General features: G+C 39.5%; 1 protein-coding gene across 3 annotated transcripts in view; it reads right to left on the reverse strand.

Moving 5' to 3' along the window:
- The window catches only part of LOC149305278 (zinc finger CCCH domain-containing protein 13-like), a 51,294-nt gene that overhangs the window by 13,157 nt on the left and 13,758 nt on the right, over window positions 1–24,379 (reverse strand). For 2 of the 3 annotated variants that reach the window (XM_089478002.1, XM_089478003.1), the window contains exons 4-14: window positions 18,720–18,831; window positions 14,179–14,287; window positions 12,065–12,204; window positions 9,417–9,574; window positions 8,838–9,038; window positions 7,770–7,940; window positions 5,228–5,538; window positions 3,380–3,850; window positions 1,968–2,150; window positions 589–1,057; window positions 296–399 (exon numbers count right to left, since the gene is read on the reverse strand). In XM_089478002.1, coding sequence (XP_089334128.1) covers window positions 296–399; window positions 589–1,057; window positions 1,968–2,150; window positions 3,380–3,850; window positions 5,228–5,538; window positions 7,770–7,940; window positions 8,838–9,038; window positions 9,417–9,574; window positions 12,065–12,204; window positions 14,179–14,287; window positions 18,720–18,831 — 2,429 coding nt within the window. The remainder of the gene's footprint in view (window positions 1–295; window positions 400–588; window positions 1,058–1,967; window positions 2,151–3,379; window positions 3,851–5,227; window positions 5,539–7,769; window positions 7,941–8,837; window positions 9,039–9,416; window positions 9,575–12,064; window positions 12,205–14,178; window positions 14,288–18,719; window positions 18,832–24,379) is intronic. The other variant, XM_089478004.1, reaches the window with a different exon arrangement.

Consider the following 24,379-nt stretch of genomic DNA (forward strand, 5'->3'; position numbering starts at 1 on the left):
TTTTTTCTCTGAACATTTATGTGAAGCAGAATGCATTAAAACTAATTAAAAATTTGATACCAAAAAAAAAGAAAGAAAGAAAGAAAGAAAGAAAGAGAAAAATAAAAGAGAAAAGAAAATGCCTTATTCAGGAAATCATTAGTCTGCAAGAAAGACAACCTTTTACCAAAAAATAAAAGAAAAAGAACATTTATTTTTTAAAAAAAAGCCTTGCCTGTTTTTTGTTTCAGTTACCAACACATCAGCTTTACTAATAACATAGAAGCTAGCATGGAATCTAACTGCTTTTGCTTACTTTGATCATCTCCACTATTGTAGGCATCACTGTCATGTGAATGTTCACGGCGACGCTTGGGGGACTTGCGTGGGCTGGGGCTACTTTCATTTCTGTGACGTTTCCTAAAATGGGCCAAAGAGAGAAATATGCTTTGCTCCGCTTTCCTTAAAACACTTTATATGAAGGCTGTATAAACCATCAACAAATCAAATTAATTGATATTTTAACAACTGTCTCAAGATGCACACATTTAAGGCTACTAACACAAATAATGAACTTTTAGTTAATTTTTTTCTAAAAAATGAACTCACTTTGACTTTCTGTCTTCACGGCTATCTCTTGTGGTTCTTTCTTCACGGACATCTTCTCTTTTATCTCTGCGTTCTTCTCTTCCTCTCTCTTTTTCATCCCATTCTCTCTGTCGCTCCCTTTCTTTTTCTCTTTCCCGTCCTCTCTCCCGTTCTCGTTCTCGTTCCCTTTCCCGTTCCCTCTCCCGTTCTCTTTCCCTTTCTCTTTCCCGTTCCCGTTCTCTTTCCCTGTCTCTATCATGGTCCCTGTCCCGTTCCCGTTCTCTGTCTTTATCCCTTTCTCTCTCACGTTCTCGTTCACGGGCACGATCACGTTCTGCTTCTCTGTCTCTTTCCCGTTCCCTCTCCCGGTCTCTAGGCCTTTCATCTCTCCTATCTTCACCCCTATCTGCTCTCCTTTCTTCTAGTCTTTCATCACGTTCAAGGTCATCATTTCTTCCTTGATGTCGTCCTGGTGAACTTGCTCTCTGATCTGTAGTAAGAGATGGATTTTATTACCATATATAAATGGAAAGGTGAATTTCATAATTTAGTGGATTGCTCAATGTTTGTATACATTAATTCTTTTTTAATTTCAAACTGTGCAGTGAACTTCCTAAAATCAACTTGGCAAAATAAAATTATGGGATGCTGAACCAAAGAGACAATGACTTTTGAATTTGTCAGGAATCACGTATGTTTATCAAACTACTGGAATCCATGGAAGGATGGAGGCGAGACTACAGCTTAGTGGTACACAACAAAAAGTCTCAAAGTAAATGTTAGTATCTCCAATTTAAAAAACAAAACCTTTTGTAAAAAGCTATATATATATAAAATAGTTCTTATGCAGGGGATCCCTGAGATATCAAAATTATTTCAGTGGTTCTTCTAGAGTTAAAAGGTTGAGAAAGACTGCCATGGAGAACTGTCAGGCAGAATAAACAACACTGGGCTACATGAATAACAGTGAACTCCATAAACAGTTTAAAGGAGATTATTACTTTATTAGCAAAATGCCCATCTTTAATTATGCCAGGAAGTCTGTGTAAAAGATGATGAATGTGTTAAAGAGTAATGAAAATTTAACCTAACTGCAGGAATCCTCTCTTTTGCCATTAAAAAAAGGCCCAAAGCCAAAATGCAATGTTGTGTTTCTCCATAAGACTGTATGTCAATCAAAGGCTATAACCTTGTTCCTGCCAATGGGGACTAGTTTGATATTAAGAATCAAATTTGCTTCCCTCTGCAGTCAGCCCCAAGCTGGAGTTTTTGTTTCTTTGCTTGTACTGGAGCAGATTGGATGGTAAAAAGTTACCACAGATTCCTTTTAAAATATGTCAAGAAGCTCAGCAGCCCAGTGAGCTAGCAGCTAAAAAAAATCAAAATCAAATGATACTCACCCCTTTCTCTATTGTCCCGTTTGTCCCGTTCTCCATGTCTTCTCTCAAAGGAAGAATCCCTTGCATGTTCCCGGCTTTCATAGCGATCTCTCTCAGGATAACTGCTTCGTGATTCCCAGCTGTCATGGTAGTTACTACTAGTATTGTGGCTGTCAGCCTGAGATCCCCTTGTTCCTCGACTTCCTGATAAAAAGGTACATATAGAAAACATGGGGAAAATTCAGTTGTTACAGAAATAGCAAAAAAAAATAAACCTAAAGGTTAGTTTTAAGACATGGACAGACAATAAAGTTCTACCACTGTTCCAGTATGCATCCTGGTGAGTTAGAATTGTATTCCTGATACTGAAAAATCAGCCATAAAAGAGACCACCGTAAGAAACAAAGGTGGAAACAACATGAAGTTTCTCTGCTCCAATCTCTGTTCAAAAGGACTTTTCCCCACAAATCAACTTTATGCAACTTAGCCCAAACTTCAGAATACAGAATACTGCATGGAGAGAGGTGTGGCAGCATAAATCTATAAGCTTATAGAACAATTACAGGTCCAGATAGGTTTGGACCTTATGAGTGGACTGAAAGCCATTCACAGATTGCTCAAATGAATAACAAAGATTTGTATGCTTTGTATGGATTAAGTAGTTTAAAGCTTTCCATCTGCTACACTGAAAGATAGTAAACTAACACATTTGGCAATTGGCAACAATAGTAGAAAAAAGGCCAAACATTAATTCTCTTAAGACATGAGAGACCAAACACGTAACAGGAAGAAAACCAGTTGATTCTTATCTTCCCATTACCCATGTACTTCACAGTATTTCACAATTTTTAGAATACCTATAGGCTGCACCTGTGTGGTGCAGTGGTTTGACCACTGGACTACAGTTGGCCCTCTCTACTGGCAGGCTAGCCATCCATGGACTGAAGTATTCACAAATGGTGCTGCCTCATGAGCGTTAGTGGTGGCGTGCGCACATAACCACACCAATACACGTCAGCATCTATTGACAATAATGGGACTTGAGGTCCCACAATATTTAGTATTGGGGGGGGGGGGAACCAAACCCCTGCCAATACAGAGGGCCAACTGTTTGACCCTGGAGATCAGTGTTTGTTTCCCTGCTCAGCCACAGAAACCAACTGGGTGATCTTGGGTGAGTCACATTCTCACAGAAAACCCCATGACAGGTTCACTTAAGGATTATTCGAAGTTGGAAATTACTTGAAAGTGTGCGTACATGAACACACACATATACACAACCTGCAGATTCATTAAGTAGCAAGCCAGTTAAATTTGGGGAAACCATAAATGGAAAAAGAGTTCCATTTTAATGAAATTTCTACCATATTGATTAAGCATTTCTTGAGGTAGCGAATCATGTAATGACAAACTTAGTATTTCACTTTTTGTACCCTTGTCTGATAATTCAGGACCTCTCCCTCTACTTCTTCCAGATGTTCTGGATTCATTTCTAGATTCATTCCTTGAGTCAGTCCTTGTTTCAGCACGAGAACTCTCTTCTCTCCCGTGGCTTCTTCCATAGCTACGTGGTTCCTCCAAATATTGATCTTCCTTTTTATGGGTGTCTCGACTCTCTCTGTCTCTGTAGTCATTTGTGTCTCGTGTGGAACGCAGGTCCCTCTGATCACGACTTTCTTTAGTGTCTCGGCTACAGTCCCTTGAATCCCGAGTAATCTCTCGTGAGTCCCGAGTGTCCCGAGATTCTCTTAGATCCCTGCGGTCTCTGTTATCTCGGGTTTCCCTTCGATCTCGTCCATCCCGAGATTCTCGATCATCTCTGTGATCCCTTGGGGTACTCTGTTCTTGGTCATAATCACGTTCATCTCTGTTATCTCTTTCTCTCCCCCTTTTTCCTCTAGTATCTGAAAATGCATTTAAAATATTGGCAGTTACACATCAATGGAATAAAAACTGAAAGAAAGGAGATGTACCATAACTATGTGACATCTCCTTTTTGCTAATAAAAAAGGCTTCCCCTCTTTCCGTCCCCTGACACAGCCATGATGCCAGGAGGCCCCAGGTAATGCCTGCATCATTCTGCATCTGGCTATTGTAACACAGCTGGACAATTTTTGGTGGGCTGCTCTGCCCATCCTCCCCAGCCACTACATGACAAGGTAAAGCAAAATGGGTCCAACCAAAGATCATCCCTAAGGTTCATGGGCTGTTTGGGGGAAATAAAATATGTACTCTAAAAACGGAGCACATTTCAAAATTAAAACAGCTAAAAATGGGTACTATGGGGTGGGGGGTACAGTCGACATTCCAGCAGTCACAACATAGCACAGGAGTCTGGGGGAGACTTAAATAATTTGCAAATTAATTTTCTCCAAACTGTGAGAATGTCTTTAAAAACATTTCTAAGACATTCTTGTAATTGAGAGAAAATTGAATATAGTATTTATGATATGATAATATTGTCACATGCCTGTTCATCTCGTCAACCACCAGCCAATAAACATTTTCAAAAATCATATAAAAATATAACAGAGCATATGTGCATGCCTCTCTATTCAAACAACTGTAAGTGCGAAATTACCAATGGCACATAACAATGACTTTTCCTTTACCCTGCTGCAACACAAGGAGCAGTCTATTCATAGCAAGCTTTACATGATGGCCCTTAAGATCTCGTCTCCAAACCTGCAAGCGGCATGAGACGTTTTGTCCTGATGGTAACAATGACATATTTTTTCCTATCCATTTTTAAGATCTTATTTGGAAATTCTAAATAAACTGCTCATGATTTTACTAGAATCTAGTACTGTACAGTATAATCTACTTATATCAGTTTTGTATCTGTAATCCATTGTCCAGTGATTTTCTTCAGGAGCCTTTAGAAGAAGATACTGCTTTTTGATATATCATGTGACGGATCACACTGTAGGCAACACTCTCAAAGAACTGTAGAACAGTAGTGTGGAGCAATTTCCCTCACATGCAACCACAGGCTGATTCTTCCTAGGAAAGACTATCCTACAAGCTTTAGTAAATGCTCCCACTTATATACCTGAGTCTGGAGTTAGGATAATTAATCCTATCCACCCTCCAAAACTTATGACAAGTAAACCTGATGGTATTGCTTCATGTTGTACACTTAATCCCATAGCCAACAATTCCAGAACTGAGCTTGGGAACCTTTGGAAGCAAGACAGTCCCCAGCCATCCCCAGTCTCTTATCACTTAAAAAAAAAAATGTGGCCTGCAAATATAGTCTTGATTCTTATGGTTAGCCATACCATCTCTTCTTTCATGGCGCCGATCATGTGATTGGGAAATCCGTTCACGATCATGCCGACTTCTCTCTCTAACTGGTGAACGATGCCTTGAAGGGGCCTGCTTTTGTTGAGAAGAAGGTGAAGCTCGGTGAGCATAAGGGGAGGAGGAACGGCCTACAGGTGGGGAAGCTGTCCTTTTGTAAGAGGGGGAAGGAGTTCTTTTGTGACGTGGGGAAGGAGAACGCCTCTGAATAGAAGAACCCGACTGAGATGAAGAGGAGTGATGTCTTGAAGATACAGGGGAATGATGTTGAGTTGGTGGTGAAGCAGACCTACATATGGAGAAATTTTATTAAAAACTGCACTGTATTTTTGAGCCTGATAACATCTTTTTAACTGATGACCTCTTGGTGAAATTGTTATGTCCCTTGCCTTCTGTAAGCACAGATGTTCCAAAATGCTACTAGAAATTCTTTCAAAGCCAACCTAAATATATCATGAGAGCAATGGTAGTCCCATAGGCCAGCATGCCCCCTAGTGTAGTTTTGCCTGTATTAGGATAAGGAACTCTGTCCCAGGTTTTGGTTGGTGTCCTGAAAATAATATATTTTATTTATTTTCAACATTTATATGCCAATTAACAACAACAAAAGCCTGTTGGTAGCTTACACCAATTAGATTATACATGCCTATGTAAAATAGAAGTAACATAACTACTTGTGGAAAGGTTTTGCATCCCCCCACTTAGTGGGGAAAAATTATGTCCCCCCCCCCTCTTTTTTAATTTAATTTTATTTTACTTTTCTGAAAGTCAAATGTGCCTTGGCCTATTAGGTTTACTTTTGTTCCCCTGCTCTACTTCGTAAGAGCCCAGAGCAACTCATGTATGATTTCCAAATAGCATTAAGGAAGATTAAAACAGGCAGAATTTTCTCACTTTCAAGCAACACTGTGCAGATAATTCTCTTATCCTACAAGTACACAGTGGTGCAAAACACAGTGCAGAAATAATTCAGTTTACCACCACTTTAACTGCTCTATCTCAGTACTAGGGAATCCTGGGAATTATAGTTTGTTGTGGCACCAGAGCTCTCTCTCAGAGGCTAAATGTCTCACAAAACTACAGTTCCCAGAATCCCTAGGACTGAGCCAGGGCAGTTAAAGCAGTCTCAAAACTGGATTATTTCTGCAGTGTGTTTTGGACCCATAGGCCCCGTACAGACAGGCCAAAATAAAGCTATTCGAGTCACTTTGGAGGTATGCTGTTTAAATGATGCATGCGTCCTAAGAGTCCAGAAGCTGCACCAAAGCCACGTTCCAGTCCTTAGGACTGGGGCATGGCTTTGGCACACCTTAAACAGCATACTTCCAAAGTGACCCAAAGCAGTTTTATTTTGGCCTGTCTGTACAGCCCATAGTTAACAAGGAAAGTAGCTTCTCTCTTTCTGTATTTTATATATATATATATATATATATATATATATATACACACATATATATATATACACACATATGCGCCCTATTTTCACATTCTTCTGTAAACTGGAAACCTTAGACTAAATGTGTACCAAGTCCCAGCTCTTTAGTTAAGTGTGAAAATAACCTCTTCATTTTATGTTTGTATGCTGGACATCCAGAAAATTAAGAAAGATACAGGTATATACCATTTCTGAATACCTTTAATTGGGATTACATGTTTTCTACATTTGTGGTTTTGAGGCAGTGTGGAAAGAGCTACTTTTTATATGCAACACAAGCTAGTCAGTCCTAAACATATTTAAGCACTATAACAAAAAGATGCTCATCTGAAAGAATGGATACATGTCTTCAGCTGCTACAGAAAACTCTGCTCTTTCCACTTCTCCAATTTGAAACCTAATCAAGCGCAATGGTCCCTTGGTATCTATAGGGGTTTTGTTCCAGGACCCCCCGTGAATATCAAAATCCATGGATGTTCAAGATCTATTAAATACTGTGGCATAGTAAAATGGTGTCCCTTTTATAAAATTGCAAAATCAAGGGTGGCTTTTCTGACTGTATATATATTTTAAACATTTTCAAGATGTGGATGCTTGAATCTGTGGATAAAAATCCATGGACATGGAGGGCTGACCATATGTGAAAGGACAAGAGTACTAACCACAAAGACCCATGACTTTATTTTGCAAACTGCTTGACGCATGCTACCAAGTGCTACCTTCTTATCATAGGAGTGTGGGGAAAATGTGCATCAAATGGTGTTTTTGATACTTCCAGCGCCCTCAGTACCCCCAATTTCTTTTCATTTCCCCCCCCTCATGACTCCTTTGGCATTTGAGGAGGAGAATAAAACTAAAAATTTAGGGTGGGACATGGTGGGGGTGTGTGAACCTTCAAGGTCCAATGGAGGCCAATGTCTCTCTCCAACCACTGGCAGTGCTCTTTTATAAAGTAAAAGAGTCCCACTGTGTTTTGTTTTCAGACAGTTTTCTACGTGAAGTTAAATTATCCTAATTATATGATATACTTGTGAATGAATGAGCCCCCACCCACCCACATATTAAACAAAATATAATTATTCTACCTGCAAGATGGTGAAAAGGAATGTTTATGGCTGCTTGACTTAGTCAGAGCCCAAGACGTCTGCCTTCTCCTTGAGGAAGGGGAATAATCTCTTGAAGGAGAAGAATTACTTCCAGAATGTTCTTCTGGACTAGGTGAACGTCTCTGTCTATGGGAACCTTCTGAGGGATCTCTGAGGAACATATAAATAGAGATGTGATGTCACCAAAGATCGAATGGAGATAGTGCTTTTAGTTTTGATCCAACTGATCTTGCCTAGAGTTAAACATGCCTCTTCACAAAACTTTCTGCACTTTTCAATGGACTGTTAAAAGCTACTGGATCTGTTAGGTATCTGATGGTGGCAAAGTGTAACTGTTTGTCATTTCCTGCATATGTTCCCCCTGTAGGCCTCTGGGTCCCACCTGGCTTATCCTCTTGTTTTAACAAGTATGGGATGAGGCATACTATTCAAAATTTAATACTGCCAATAACCATGTGAGTGAACATAACAAGCTCTCAGAGATTTGTTAGTTTCGCAGGGAAGGAGACCTCTCCTCATAGCATCTCATACCCTCATATTCTGATCTAGTAGGCTAACAGAGCAGGTCTTCTGGAGTGGATGCAAGGGGGAAGAGAGATGAGGACAGTAGACGTTCACCTTCAAAATGTTTGTTATTACTCTCAATGTTTATCATGATACTTGGCAGCAGCAAGGGATCATATCCAAGCAGACTGAGTGAAGCTCAGTTCTGCCAAGTCAGAAAATGGAGGAGAATTAGGAAGAAATGTCACTTGGGCTCTAAATGTCTATCAGTTAACAAAGAGAAAAAATGCTACTCATTTTTTAACATTCAGGCCTATTGTGGACCCATTTTCCAAATACAAAAGAACATGCCCACAAATTTTTGTCTATGTGCATTCACAAAAAGCAAACAGAATCATCAAATACATCCTCTTAAATGAACACCAGCAAACCAGACAGACATGCATAAACCCTTATATTTTTTTAGTAGTTCATGGATTATAGATGTTACAGATATCGCCAAACTAAAATCTATACAAAAACAATAAATCGTTTTGCAAATACCTCTGCTTCTCCTTTTTTTCTTTATTATGTCTTTCTAAGTCACGGCCTCTCTCTTTTACCTCCTTTGGCTTCTCTTCCAACCGTTCTTTGACTTTATGCTTTTCTTTATGTTTTTTTGCTTGTGCAGTCTCCTCTTGCACTGGTGGAGGTGGACTTGGTGTACGAGGGCCCTTCTTTTTATTGTGGTTGGTTTTTGAACTCCTAAGAATCCAGTAAATAAAGATTTAATGGGTTAATTACACTACTCACTGAATAGAAATATGTAGATGTTTTAAACCTTTGCAGTAGCTCTCTAAATGTTTAATAAAAAGTATTACAATTAGTTTGTCCCAGATTAGATACTCATGTAAAGTCTATCATGTTCATTCAAATCAAACGCTGCTGTTTTCAATGTTATCGACACATGGAAACTTCATGTAAGATGGGAGCTCTACACTGGTGACTAATTGCATTAATCAACTTGCCACACCAAATGGAACCAATCCATATGAAAATGCCTATTCAAATAAGCTTTGGACCACAAAACTAATTAATGCAGAACAACCCTTTTATCTAAAAAATACATCCCTATATACTAACCTCTGCTGGTCCAAGAGGGGTGAAGAAACTGCAGACGTCTTCTTTTCCCTCTTACTGGTCGATGATGAAGATTTGGGGCTCAATATTAGTTTTGGAGATTTGCTAGATTTTCTTGGTGAAGGCGATGATAACTTTGATCCAACAGCCTCTGGAGAAATCTTTTAAAAAGTGAATCAATTAATCATGTCCTGCTGAGGTTAATTTGCTTTACAGTGCTATGTGCAACTTGATATGTGCGAGTATGCATCACTGAAGGATGAATCACATCAATTCAAAAGGCACCCATTGCCAATAAATTTTCCATACAAACTACTTATTTTGTAAGATTGTTTTCAATTGTCAATTTTTGAAGAGACAGGGTAAGATGGAACTACATAGCTTTATTACGAGTAACAAAACTTTTGGTAAAAGAGTAGTTTCCCTCCCTCTTTAACCCTTGTACAAGGTATGCTACTGGTGTTATCAAGTCCAAGGCCAAAGCACTGGTAAGAGATTCTCAAGGGGCCAGACTTCATTCTTCCTCCCCATATGCATGGAAGGAGTGAAGCTGACAGCAGACTCTGCCAATGTTTGTTGGCTTCACTCATCCTTCATGTTTTCCATACACAGAAGAGAAATGAAGTACACAGGGAAGGAGGTGGAGAAGCAAAGCCAGCAAAGCCATCTCAGGACTCCATTGGTTTCTGCAAGTGTGCAGCTGGCTTATGGAATTCCTCCACATTTGCTGAGTAATCAGTGGTTACATTTCCTTCCAGTGGACATTTCTTTCCCATAAGCCTCCAGGAGCCAGGGATGGATTAAAGGGGGAACTTGCACAGGCCAGATTAGGTAAAGGCTAGAGGCTCCTCATTCTTACTGTTCTTGATGATTGGAGTACTTAACCCATAGTGAAGTCCAAGTAAAGAAAGTCAAGTGGCACTGGTACTTGAGTATTTAATATGAAGTCTAAAATAATAAGATGCATCATACTATAATTCTTTAAAGCTCAAGGGGGTGGACCTTCATATTAATATATTTGTAAATGCTAATTAAAGAATCACTTGCTTTCACTGCTGGCAAGGATCATCAGATTTAGAACTACTTACAGAAACCTTAAAACACAACACCAAAACTAGCTCTGATTTAATCTGATATTTGCTATTTTTGTAGGGTCGTTTTGTTCTGATCTAGGAAGCTCAAGACAAGTCATCTTAATTGCTAACACGCAAGACAAAGTGGAGCTCAACTATGCTAAAGATAAAAGGTGAGATTTCAAAGCAGGAAGGAGTGAGGAAAGTGTCATGGCCAGCCACGAGGAGGACTCAGAGGAGGACTTGGCTCCTCAGGTGTAGGAGGAACCTGAGGCTGTGCCACGCTCCAGTTCTGCCCTGTCAGGTCCCAGATCTGCTCTCCCAGCCCCTGTGGATTTGGTTCAGCCAGACCCTAGCTCTGTGGGGTCTTTTCCAGTGAAGCCCGAGGCTCAGCAGCCCAGCCTTGCCCCAGAAGAAGTGCCAGACTTGGGAGACATAGAGCAGCAAAGCATTGAGGTTCCTACCTTTAGCTTGAGGAGATTAGAAAGGGCGTGCCTTCGTTGTTCCAAGAGGCTTGCTGAGAAGAGCTCATTAGGCAATCAGCAGCTATGGTAAGGGAGCTAGATATAAGATACCTGGCAGATGTTGAGCTCTTTTGCCAGAGACTATTAGTTCTCATTAGTAAATGCTACTTGTTCTGGCTCCTGGCTTCCTAGACCCTTGACTGCCTTTGAATCCTTGACCTCGGACCGGACTCTTGACCAACCCTCTGGTACTCTTGACCTCAAACTGGACTAGTAGTATGGCTCTCTGTAATCCTGAACTTTGGACTGGCTAGTGGCTTATTCTATTGGACATTGTTTGGCATTGAGGAGGAACGGCTGCTGGCAGCTCGGCATGTTTATCTTGCCCAGCAGGCTCTTATCAGCCGTGTGAGTATCTGTGTTGGCAGCATTTCTGGACAGAAAGGTTGTAACAATGGGCATTCTGATTCAAAGTGGGGAAAGCACTCTGTCTGAAAAAGCCTGAAAATCACTTATAAACCAAGTAAATGTAATAGAAAGCCATTTGTTCATTGGATCTAATGGCTTGGACCCTGCAAGCAGAGTGGATCTTTTCTGCCACCTTCTTCATACTGTAGGTCTTCTGCTTCAAAAAAGTTGACATTCTTGGGGGTGGCGTCTGGGTGTGAAGAAATTACTGACACTGAGTACCTGGCATGAACCAAAGAGCCACATCCTCTTGTTGCCAAAGTGCCAATGAATAGTCAGTAACTATAACGGTCAGTGTGAATGAGACATCTATCATGGATGAAATTCTGTTTTGTTTTGTTACAGTGGCTATGCTCATGAAAAGCCATTCACTAATTCTAAATTACAGTGAACAGGCTCTTGTGAAATATATCAAATACAGCCACTAAAATGCCAGCACCATTAAAAACAAGTCTTAATTCTAATACATTTAAATGGGGTGTGTGTCAAAAAGTAATTGTTTTGACTCCTATGATGGAAGAAAAGAAAGCTCAAGCAGAGGCAGCCACTAACAGCAGCAGACAAGTAACTAGTGCCTGTAGGATCTGGTCAGTTATTAATTCTTCATTTTTACTGACTAGTTGGTGTTTATTTTGAAGATACAAACCTCCTTTTTAATTACTATATCTTCCCTTTTCTCCATATTTTCCTCTTCAAGCTTCATTAACTCTCTCTGGATCTTCTGGCGCTTCATTTCCAGAGAAAGTTCATGATCATAATCGTAGTTAACGTCTCCGTTATCAGAATCTTTATTAATAAAAGAAGAAAAATAAAGTACGATTACTATAATATAATAGATAAACATATAAGGATCCAGACTGATTAATTTAACATTGATACAAATCAAAAAGAGAATATATTTCTCGATAAGAGAAATTATTTAGCAATGGCACTGCCCAGATTTACTGTACATCAGAATCTATTTCACCTTATTTTATTTTTATCCCATGATACATTGTTCTTTGTGCCAATTCTACACTCTTAACAAGTCCTTCTAAATATTCTGATTTAAATTCCCAGAGAGAGAAGAGTCATGGGACGGGAGAGGGAAAAGACTCAGAAATGAGAAAGGCAGGGCAGAAAAGGACACCAGTGCCCTCTTCACTACCAAGCACTCCACCAGTGTGCTAAAGAGGCTACTGGACTAGTATTACATGGATTGTTCTTTGTCACTTTTTTGGCCTCAGCAGCACAAATTCCTCTGAAACCTTCACTGTTACCAACTCTCATCTATAGTCTGCTTTTCTCCATCATCCAGATAGCATAACATTTTTCACTCCTTCCCTTTCTCTGGTCTGTCACTCTTCTTTTTTCTGTTCCCTCAGTTTTGTGCACTGTATCTCCAGTGGTTTCCTCATCCTAAAAAATCATCCCACATCATAGTTTCTTGCTCTTCTTCTTTAACCCATTTTGCTTCATTTCTGTTCTCACACAGCTTTACTGCTCCTTTGCCAAATATAGCAGTAACAATCCATAAGGTTTTCACTTTTCTAGCAATTCACACAAGTCTTTCTACAGACTCAGATGAGCCATGGAATGTGGCTGAATGAATTCACAAATTGTCACCAATTTCACCTCTATGAAAAGGCCTATATATCAGAGCTACAGCATGTACCTTGCATGCATTAAGTCCTAGGTTAAAACCCCAGCATCTCCAATTAAAGGGATCTTGGCAAACATGGTTGGGAAAGGGTTTTTTGTGAGGCCATAGAATGCCACTATTAGAGAAGATAATGCCAATCTTACAGAAAAATCCTGTGCGTGTTTATTAAAAAATAAGTCTTATGTTCAGAATGGGTTACTTTGTAAAAACGTATTTTTAGGTTAGTCAATTAAATGATCTGACTTGGTAGATGTGTGCAGTTGCATTCACATATCTGTAAATCCAAAGAGAGATAAGCAATGTAGAAATGGCAGTGCATAACTCTGCTTGCTCAAGCAGTGAGTAACTGCTACAAAGAACAAATATTTGTGTGCAAAAAGTCAAGGACAAACTTATATGGGCCCTGTGATGTGTACAGATTAAGGATTTTTAAGGGATAATAATTTGATACTGCACTATTATGGATTTAAAATTCATATCAGTAGAAGAAAATTATATATCTTTGATATTTCTTTGAGTCTTCCTTTAAACAGGAGTGAGGAGCTTTTGATCATCCATACCAGTTTTGCCAGTTTATTCAGATTATGCAAAAAACAATAAATAGATGGCACTTGTTAATGTTAGTACAACAAAGGAAAATATTTTGTTTCTGTTAGTTCTCTGTAGAGTCAAGCAGGAAAAAAGCACTCATTCTCATAAAAATAACTGATAAAAAGTGACCATGACCATGAACTACAATGATTTAACATCCCACATTGTCTAACACTAAAATAAAAACCTTTCTGTTACATAGTTTGCAGAAATAATTTTGGGTGGAGGAAATATATGAAAATCTTGTCTTAAATATTTTATTCATCCATCTCTACAAAAAAGTATTCCATAATACTCTCCCCTCTGTCCCGCTGGAGAAAAGGGCCATTTAAAAAAAGCCCCCCCCCTTATTTTTTCTCATTTTTTCCCCTGGGCCTTCTCATCTTTAGAAGGGCCTCACTTTGCCCGCTCCACTCTATACATTTATCTTTTTCAGTAGAGAAGACTACAGAATGCCCGCTTATTCTCCTTTGATGTTTAACAGCTCAATTTTTTGCATTTTGAATCTAACAGATTATCTCACCTACCGTCTCTATTTGTTTCCCAGTCCGGATTTTCTTCTTCACTTTCTGGAGTCCTCTCCTTTGTAATTTTAATATCTTCCTTCCCCCTGTGCCTTCCTCTCGAAGCCTCTTTCTATAGAGGAAAAAAAGAAAGAAAGCGCAAACTAAGTTAGTTGCTTTTTAAAACCAGACATTGGAAGAAGATGCATTTAGCAATTTTATGGTAGCCTGAGTTTAATCTGCTCCTTAGAACATTAATATTGCTAATTCATCTTAAGATTTTCAAAATAAATGGGAATGAAAATTTAAAGAATCACAAAATGTGCCTCTTCTCCTTTCAGCTCATGTCAAGAGAGGCCTACAATGAATAGTCAAAAAAGAGAAAGGCCTGGTTCAGATATAATGCTAGACCACAGTTGAGTATTAAGGAAGAAAAGTAGACTTGGCACAAGACTTGGGTCTGTACACTATGCATTAGGGACAAAATTTAAAGTTTCTGATTACACTTTTAAAAAGCTACTTTCCTTTTTCATCCAAACACAGGAAACCATATTACATTTACAAAACCAAATCCTAACTTCAGAAGCTGGCTTTTCGAGTTTTGTCTTGTTGAAAAGCCATTAACAATGGTTCCCAATTCACATACAGTGGGAAGGCAAGGGTCACAAGGGGCATCCCAGTTTCTTTGTTCACACAATAAACTCCTTATCAAGAGAGTTGTGCGTCTCCTCCCTTATTAAGCCAAATTTAATTCCTGAATCAATGCTCTGTTTTTTCCAAACCACAAAGCAGGGTCTTAAACTATAGTTTGAAGTACCTACAGTTTGAACAAGCCACCAATCCTGCATTTGGACATAACAGAACACTGCTTTTTGTTTAAAATCTCAAATGGTTTCAAATTTTCCCCTCAAATGCAAAAGAGAGATAAACAATAGAGGAAGTGCAGAGGTTTAAGGTTTATGCTTGCCTTGTGAAACTAAATATATAGTTTCACTACATGTGAACTAGGTCTATTTTGTAGTATTTGTAATACTGAAAAACAGAAGATATCAACTGAAACTGTTTACTGCCAAGGATAGCTCTTTCATTACTCAAAGACTTCTACTCAATTTTGGCTCCCATGCTTCTGAGATTCAACCAACAGCTCTCCAAATCTCAGGAGAAACAAAGTTATGTCACGATGGATCGATAAGACCAGCACAGACTTCTTGTACACCTAATCCTTGTTCAATGGTATTCAATTTAGTGCTCATTCCTAGGGTTATTAATGAGATAAATGAACTAGCAGTATGAAAAGAACAATTTAAACTTCTAGAAGAGCTTTCCATGGGAGACCAAAACACAGACCTTGATTCTGAGGTCAGAACTGATGAGAAGGCAATTCAAAACAGGGCCCAATGGCAATACTGCTATAGGTGACATAAAGCGCACATGAGCCCTGTACTTTTCAAGGATGGACAACAGCTACTGAAAAGGGGGGAGGGCGACTCAGAGAGCACTAGAGGAACTGAAAGCAAAGGAGCTCTTATTCCCACCATGTCAAGCCTCCATGGACATGCTTCTACTCTCATACACTGATGGTGACAACAAGTAAACAGCTGGCACAAGACAGCTGCATCTATACAAAGATATCAACTTACATTAACACTACCTGCAATGAAACAAAACCAAATGGGAAGGGAACACATATTTCTGAAACATTTGCCTTCACAAATTCACCATTTGTCATTTCCCCTTCCAGACTCATCTTCTCAGCAGGCATAAAGAAGAGTTTCTTACTTGCATCCTAATCTAAAGAGCATCAGTCACTGTGGCAATCTGGAGTAAAGCTTGGTCTGTAAAAAAAGACGAAGCCACTTTTTTTCCCCACAGTCATCTGAAAGAGTTTGGGCCTATTCCTAATCAAGTCACCCCTAACCTTGGTACCTCCCAATGTTTTGGATTACAACTACCACCGTGCCTATCCATTGGTCATCCTGTTTGAAGCACAGTGGAACAGTAGTCCAAAATATCTGGATGATGTTACATTGGAAAAGGCCACTAAGAACACGATTAGCAAAGAAACGGATGTCCTTCTTGGGACGCGGGTGGGGAGACACTGAAGATACTGTGGAAGATACCCTGAAATGAAACACCCAATGGAAATCACAATTTTAGGAAGGAAAATACTTTGGCTGGAGAACTTATTTCATTGTGAATAATAAATGTTTTTAAAGGAAAATTTCAGAATCAATATAAGACGAGTTCCTTAGAGAATGTGCCAAAGCAATAAAACTTTTAAATTTCCATCGGGGCTTTAATTCTACCAACCTGACAGTAATATTTACAAAAATGAAAGACTTAATTTCCGAGGATTCTTAAAAAGAGTGTCCCTGTGCAGACTATACAAATAATCAGTTCCCAACCTTTATGACACGAAGAACAAATCATACTCACAGGAAATTTAAAATTATGTTCCAGTGAAATAATGATGGTTTGAAATTACCATCTGAAGCCATTTTGAATTTTGTCATATTGCAATATTGAACAGACCATATTTCCAAAGTGGATAGAAATTGAAGGACTTATAAGAATCTTGTCAAAATTGGATTACTTTTTATTAAGAGAAGTTGGCACATTAAAAAAAAATCATGAGGGTAAAAAAAAAATTACATGTGTTTTTGTGTGTATGTATGCAATTAGTTAAAAATCAGGTAATGAACACATTATTGTATATACTCTACTATAAGTTGACCTCATGTATAAATTAAGGGTAGGTTTTGGGGTTAAAATGATGGGATTTTGCTCTAACCTGTGGATAACTTGAGGGTACAACTTAGAGGTATGTAACAAACCTAAAGGACAAAGCAAAGGAAAACGATGCCAAAGAATTTACAAAATTCCAGCAGGCATTACTGTTTGTGCTCATACTAAAGGCTACAAGGACGAGAAAGCAAAGGGGGGGACAGCGCTTCCAGGATAGATTACAATCTTGCCTTTCACCAGGAGATGGTTCCTTTAAAAAAAAAGTTAAAATACAGTACAGTGGGCCCTCTCCTTATACGGGGGATCCGTTCCGGAAATAATGGGGTGTGTATGTGCTGGCGCAGTGTGCGCGCGCCACAGGGACACACACCATAGTTGTACTCCCCATGTGGCTTCTGCGTAAGCTGGAAGCTGTGTAAAATGAATCAGCGCATGGTGCGGGCGCACTGTACTTACATTGACCCATGGATATGTTGACTCAGGTTTTTGGGGTCAATTTTTTGACTAAAATTTTTAGACTTATGCAGTCAGGCCTCCTTATCCACAGATTTTTTATCCACAGATTCAAGCATTCACAGCTTGAAAATATTCCAAAAAAGTAAAAGTTCCAAACAGCAAACCTTGATTTTCCATTTTATATAAGGGACACCATTTTACTATACCATTGTATTTAATGGACTTGAGCATCCACGGATTTTGTTATCCACGGGGGCTCCTGAAACCAAACCACAGCAGATAACAAGGGCCCACTCTACATGAATGTATACAATATCTTCTGTCAGTTACATACCTAAACACAGAAAGGGCACTTTTCAACTGAAGCCAGATTTAGTCACACTTGGGACAAGCTGATCATATTCCATTGTTTTAAATGCTGATCATGTTCCATTGTTTTAAATTGTTTACTGGAGTTACAAATAAGTCTGAATCCAACCAAGTACTATCTACAAAGGGCTGGATCCACATTTGTGACAGTGTAAGTATATACTGGGAACACCCAGGAAAGGCCTAAGATGTGTGGTGGGGGAATGCACATACGAGTCAAAGTCAGTGAAAAAGCAAACCAAGCTCCAACACTCAGCAAAGGTTTGAAGGGGGCATAAGATAAGACAGGCAAGAAAAGACTGTGCTACATGGATGGACATGTGCACAAACAAATATGGACACAGCCAACAGTTTACTATCAAAGGCCAGGTTTCCTAACAAACTCAGGGACACACAGTTCGATTTTTTTCTCATCAGCAGACTGAATGTGTAGTATCCCAAACTGTTTTTAAAACTCCTCTAGTTTCAAAAAGGATTTGCTGTGGGCTGTGGGGAGGGAAGAGAGTGGGCTGCCTACTACTCCAAAAATGTAAAGACCCTCTTGGGCACACTTAACTACTCGGATACTGGTCAGTCTATTCTAAGCATGTATTACATAACTGGCATTTAAGATACTGGATGGGATCCAATCGTGTGTTCATGGAAGTTCTGCTCATGCTAGAGGGAAGAAGGAAGGAGGGAGCTTTTGCTCATGTTTCCCTCCCTTTGAAACCTGCTCTGCTCCCCATAAGTGGCTCTGGAGTGTTTAGGAACCTTCCAATACAGTGTATGTGGTGGCATTTGGAGGACAGTGGAAAGAGGGGTTCAGCAAAAGTCATTTGACTGACCCCTTCCTCCAAGCAGGGAGTCTTTGCTCCACAAATTCATTAAGACTACCTATTCATAAAGGAGTAAATCTGAACGAAATCTACTATGACCAGCTATGTTTTGTAAGAAGCACACCTCTATTCTACTACAATTAAAGTAATCTTGGAAACAGACAGACCCATTCTTACCCTAGTAGGAGAAGATTGCTCTTCTGGATTAAGTTTCTGTGATTCTGTTTCAATGTCTTGTCGCTTATTCTTCATTCTTTCCCGAAGATCCCCTGTAGGCCTTTCTGGTGACCTGTACAAAGCAGACAGAAAGAACAGCTGCTTCTACAAAATGTATTTTTAAAACCTGCATTTTATAGCTCTTTAGTTGACATTTGTCAACATTCCTATTTCCTATGAGTTTCAACACACCTACCCCCACGTTATACACTGGAATAATGTTAAACACACATATTCCCAACCTTCTAATTGCTGTTAAATTTGGCCAGACTGAAGGAGACTTGCTGAACTAGTTTAACTATTGTTGAAGAATGGCACAAATCATCAAAGTTCTACAAAAAGTACTGGACACATTATCAAAGCCTCATGTCAGTCCAAAAAAGACAAGAAACCAGGTATTAACAATATTCTTTGCATAGCTATTCTTATATAAAAGCTGTTCATTCATATCAAACCACATCCATGATGAGCTGAGATATAAAATTAGTAAATGCTCCTGCAAACTGACATCTCAACATTTTGAACTTTTATTTTATTAGTTTTAACCCCACCCTGATCACCATATAATAATAAATAAACAGAAGAAATCTTCAACATTCTCCCTGCCTATCCTTGAATATGTTATAATGTAATAAATCAAAATACATGATGTTTACAGAAAATCAGATCTGATCTTATATTTTTGTTGTTATTGCTGTTGTTATCTGTCGAGTCGACTTCGACTCATGGCAACCCTGTGGAGGAGACACTGCCAAGAACCCCTATCTTCCACATCTCTGCTAAGTTCCTGCAAACCCGTGCCCCTCCCCCCTGTTGAGTCCATCCATCTGGCATGCAGTCTTCCTCTCCTCCTTCTCCTCTCTTCCTTTCCTAGCATTATTGTCTTTTCCAGTGATTTGATGCCTTCTCGTTATATTTTCTATGTGCATAGTTTATTAAAATGAAGAGTGTGCTCAGATTAAAAACAACAACCAAATCCAGTAGCTAGCATGACCTCCTGTTAGTTCTCAGATAACTTACTGTTTCCAAAACTTGGTTATACCAAGCTTTATTTGGCTTTCTAACAATCAAAGGCTCCACCTTCCAATTACATGCAAAAATCAACATTAAAGCCATTAAGAGCTAACATTTAAGTGCCCTACTGGAGACTTAAGATCACTTGTTGTCCATCACTAAGAAGACATAAAAGCTAGAACCATAACATTTTAGTTATTTCAGCAAGAATCGCTTTCTAGAAATTTGAAGTTACTGAATGCAATACCCATGCTGATAGTACACTATACTATTTTCAACATTGAGTTGCCAGAGGTGATAAAAGTTTGTCTAGCATTCAAAGAAAAAAAAAGTAAAAATTCCACTGAACCGGCAATTTTTTTTTCTGAATGCCTAAAATAGTTTTTTGAATGCTGGAAACTAGTAATAACCTTACATATTGTTTCACCATCTTCCAGAGCTTTTGTCAATATGGCTGCACTTTGAATTAGCTACAGACCTTCCACTTTGTTTGTGTTAAGGACACCTGAGTTTTTAAAGAGCTATGCAACAAAGTGACACAGATGTGAGTGGATAAATTATTAGCTTGTGAAGACAAAACCCATGTCCAAAACCAGTATACAATGAGGATTAGCTGTGAGCAAATTGAGGACAGTTTTCAAGATTTCACTCATCTTTATCACTAAAGGATGTTTTCCACGTTACTTTTTTAGATGAATACTTTAACTGCACATCTACAAATATGGTGACGTGAGAAAGAGGTATCTGAGAACAGTAGTTTATACCACCACACTCAAAAGAGACCAGGGATTAGAAGCCGTTAATACAATGGGCCCTTGATATCTGTTGGGGCTTGGTTCCAGGGTTTTGTATGCCCTCGTGGATACCAAATCCAAGAATCATCAAGTGCCATTATATAGAATGGCATAGTAAAATGGTGCCCCTGATACAAAATCAAGGTTTGCTTTTTGAATTTTTGTGTTTCTGTGTGTGAAATATTTTCAAGCTGTGGATAGCTGAAACCATGGGCATAGAATTCGTGGAAATGGGAGGGCCAATTGTATATAAACAGCAGGAAACTCAGGGTTTTTACTGTATGATAAAAACAATATGTTCATTCTTTTTTGTTATATCAGAATCTATTTTTCAACTTGTCAAGTTTACAAATATGCTGCAGAAAACTGAGGTTGGTGTTTCAAATCTAAATTACAAATTCACCATACCTTTCTAGTAGGACATTAGTCTCTCAACCCAGTCCTCACTCTTGCTGTGTTATAATGCATGCAAACTTTTTAAAATAGTTGGCATGTGCTATTGTTTTGGTATTATTCAATTTAGCTTGGCTGAAAATTTCAAAGAGCTACTACACAATGCTTTGAATTTGGAGAAGAAAAAAATTAAATTCAGCACAAGTTCCAAGATGCACAGAAGTCACAAAAATATTTTTGGATGGAAACCTGAAAACAAATTATGCCTTTCAGCAATTGAACAACGTGAGTTGCTCTCTTGCATTATACCAAAGTATTCCTTTCATGGTGTTAATAGAAAAATAATAGGCTATGGGCCGAAACAGACAGCCCTTTGAATGACAGATCAGGCCTGTGGCAACTGCATGCCGCGGCTCCAATCTGGCTATTTGCCAGCTCAAAAAAGGGATGGCAAAATGAGCCAGCAAAAGGGCAACCTTTCCGTCGCCACCGCAGCTTCGCAGTGCTCAGGCAGCATGCGGCATCTAAATCCCACGCTGCCAGAGCGCCATGAAGCCAGCCCACATGTGGGCAGGTGGGTGGCTTCTGGGAGTTGTTGGGGCACACATCATGTGTACACCATGCCACCATGCCGCCCACAAGGCACCTTTTAGTGCTGGTCTGTACCAGCCCTAAGGCCTGTTACAGACTGCCAAAATAAAGCTGCTTTGGGTCTCTTTGGAGGTATGCTATTTAAATGACGCATGGGTCCTAAGAGTCCGGAGGTCGCGCCAAAGCCACACTCCATTCCTAAGCACTGGAGTGCAGCTTTGGTGCAGCTTCCAGATTCTTAGGATGCATGCATCATTTAAACAGCATACCTCCAAAGAGACCCAAAGCAGCTTTATTTTGGCAGTCTGTAACAGGCCTAAGTCACAAAAATAATATACCTATAACATTTTCACTACCCCTATTCAAAAATGTTAAAACAAATCAAGAGATGATGTTAGAACTAAAGAGTATCAGGACTCAAGCTTCAAGGAAAAGTCTGGTTGGACCATCTATGGGGAGACAATAATGTCTATTTTGACAAATATCCATCAGTATACATTATCATCTTTTCTCATGAGCTAACAATAGGCGCCTACCAATTCAAGCCTCTTTACTGAATCAGATACTTTACCAGAAGTATGCAATTTTTAGCTCCTTGAGAACTGTTATGATAAAAAAACACACACTATATATTGTGCAAGATACAGGTGATAAATCCCAGCTACATTTATAAGATGTTGCAGATGTATGTAAGGACAAGTGGGAGACCCCCCCCCCCCCCATATAGTACTGCTTGGAGTAAAAAATAAACATTTAATGCCCTATGTAAGACTTCATATCTATCTTTTCCCTTTCTTCTACATGTCAATTTATATTAGGTCTCTTTTCTTCATTTTTCACCATTTTAGTTTTTAACTTGTCTCCCCCCCGCCTTCTTCTGGCAACTAGCATTCTTCATCCATCTGCTCCTTGTTGCTTCTTTATGTGCTCCTTGTTCTTTGTCTATTTACTATTCTTTCTTACTCCTATTTCCATCATTTCTTCCCCTTCCTCCACTCAGCTGCCTCTAGCTCCAGTTTTATTAACACAGTTCTTTCCCTCCTCCTCATTTCCTATTCTCTTTACACCAATGCTCATTCTTCCTCTGGGCTCTTCCTCTGTAATTTCAGCTTAATAACACGTCTTGGGGCTGACAACTCCTTGTTCCTTACCCCTCTATATATGTTCTCCATATAACTGAATGGTCTCTCTGTTTTTAAGGAGTGGACTGTGTGTTTTTTCATTTTGTTCTGTAAATGGTATTTTGTATATTTCTTCAAACAGTAGGATTCACCTAGGCATACAGTTACTTCCCTCTTGTTGTTCACAGTCTCTGCTTTAACTACAAAATCTTAGCACACTGGAACTGAGCACTAGAAGAAATGATATTGGAAATATATGATCATTATAGGTAATCTAAATCTAGTAAATAAATTTATATGACATTTGAGTGCAACAGAATGAGTAAAGAATCTTTATCTGTTGAGTTTTTGTTTTTCATGGCTGGCACCCTCATTCTAGTCAATGTCAGGAATACCAGAGTAGATAGAGGAATAATCTCAACTTGTGTAAGGCAACTTCATAGGTTCATATAATAGCTATACATCCCAATATATTCAGAATCAATAAAAGCAGATTTATAAAGCAGAATGAGGTCACACTTGCAAATCCAAGCTCAAGTGAGAATCAGAAATGTGCTTCACATCACAGCTGACCTTCACATTTTGTGTTTCTTCAAAGTAATAAATACCCATTTTCTGAAAATATCATGAACCTATCTAGCATTTTTCAGCCATAGTTAACCGTACAACACTATACAGTGGGTCCTTGGTATATGCGGGAGATCCGTTCCGTACCCCCCCCGTGTATACCAAAATCCGCATATGCTCAAGTCCCTATTGTCCCCAATGGCGGCGTGCGTGCACGCGCGCCGCCATTGGGGACAAAAGTCCCTGGCTTACCCTCCCCTTTCCTTCCCTCCTTTCTAGGCAGCCACCCGGCCCTTCTGTGGAGGCGGCGGCCACAAAGCCCTTTGGCCTCCAGCACCGCCCAGCCTTCCCGCGGAGGCCGAGGGCCATGCCTCCTCGCCGCCACTGCCGGTAACGACGACTTGGAGGCGGCGGCGGTGGCGACGACGAGCAAGGTAAGTGGGGAAAGGGAGGGAGGGAAGGGGGGAGGCAGGGAGGGAGGGAAGGAGGGAGGCAGGAAGGGAGGGAAGGAAAGGGGAGGGTAAGCCAGGGACTTTTGTCCCCAATGGCAGCGCGCGTGCACGTGCACCGCCATTGGGGACAACTTCCGGGTTTGCCTTCCGCGGATGCTCAAATCCGCGGAAGGCAAATCCGCGTATAAGAAGGGCCAACTGTACATGTCTGATCATAAATTATGTCCCACTGAGTTGTATGGGATTTATTCCCAGGTAACAGTATAGCACCCTAAGCCTCTGGTGGAAAATCCTGAATTGCTCAGTTTTCAGTTTTAAATGTAAATAAAATACTTATTCTAGATATTCAATCAACTGTGGCTAAATGAAATGCTATGAGAAGATACATTATCCTGTATGGTTCTTCATGAGATACAAATCAAATAATGTTCTCACTTCAAGTAGTATTTTTCACTTTATTTTTGATGACAGACAATTATGAAGAAACAGTTCTGGCACAAAGGTATGCTGTGTTGTGAAAGCACATTGAACAATTCCACTGTCCAAGTAATCATACTGCTAGTAATGAAGTTGTAAGGCTGGGATTTTTAGAACTCTAAGTAGCTGCAAGACAGAATTGGAGCAAAACAGAAGCTGTAGCAACACAAGGCAACAATCCATTTATGATGATTTCACTTCCTATTTGACAT

Source organism: Sceloporus occidentalis, unplaced genomic scaffold (genome assembly GCF_023333645.1).
Source record: "Sceloporus occidentalis isolate IW3139 unplaced genomic scaffold, rSceOcc1.0.p SCAF_12, whole genome shotgun sequence".
NCBI classification, from domain to species: Eukaryota; Metazoa; Chordata; class Lepidosauria; order Squamata; family Phrynosomatidae; genus Sceloporus; species Sceloporus occidentalis.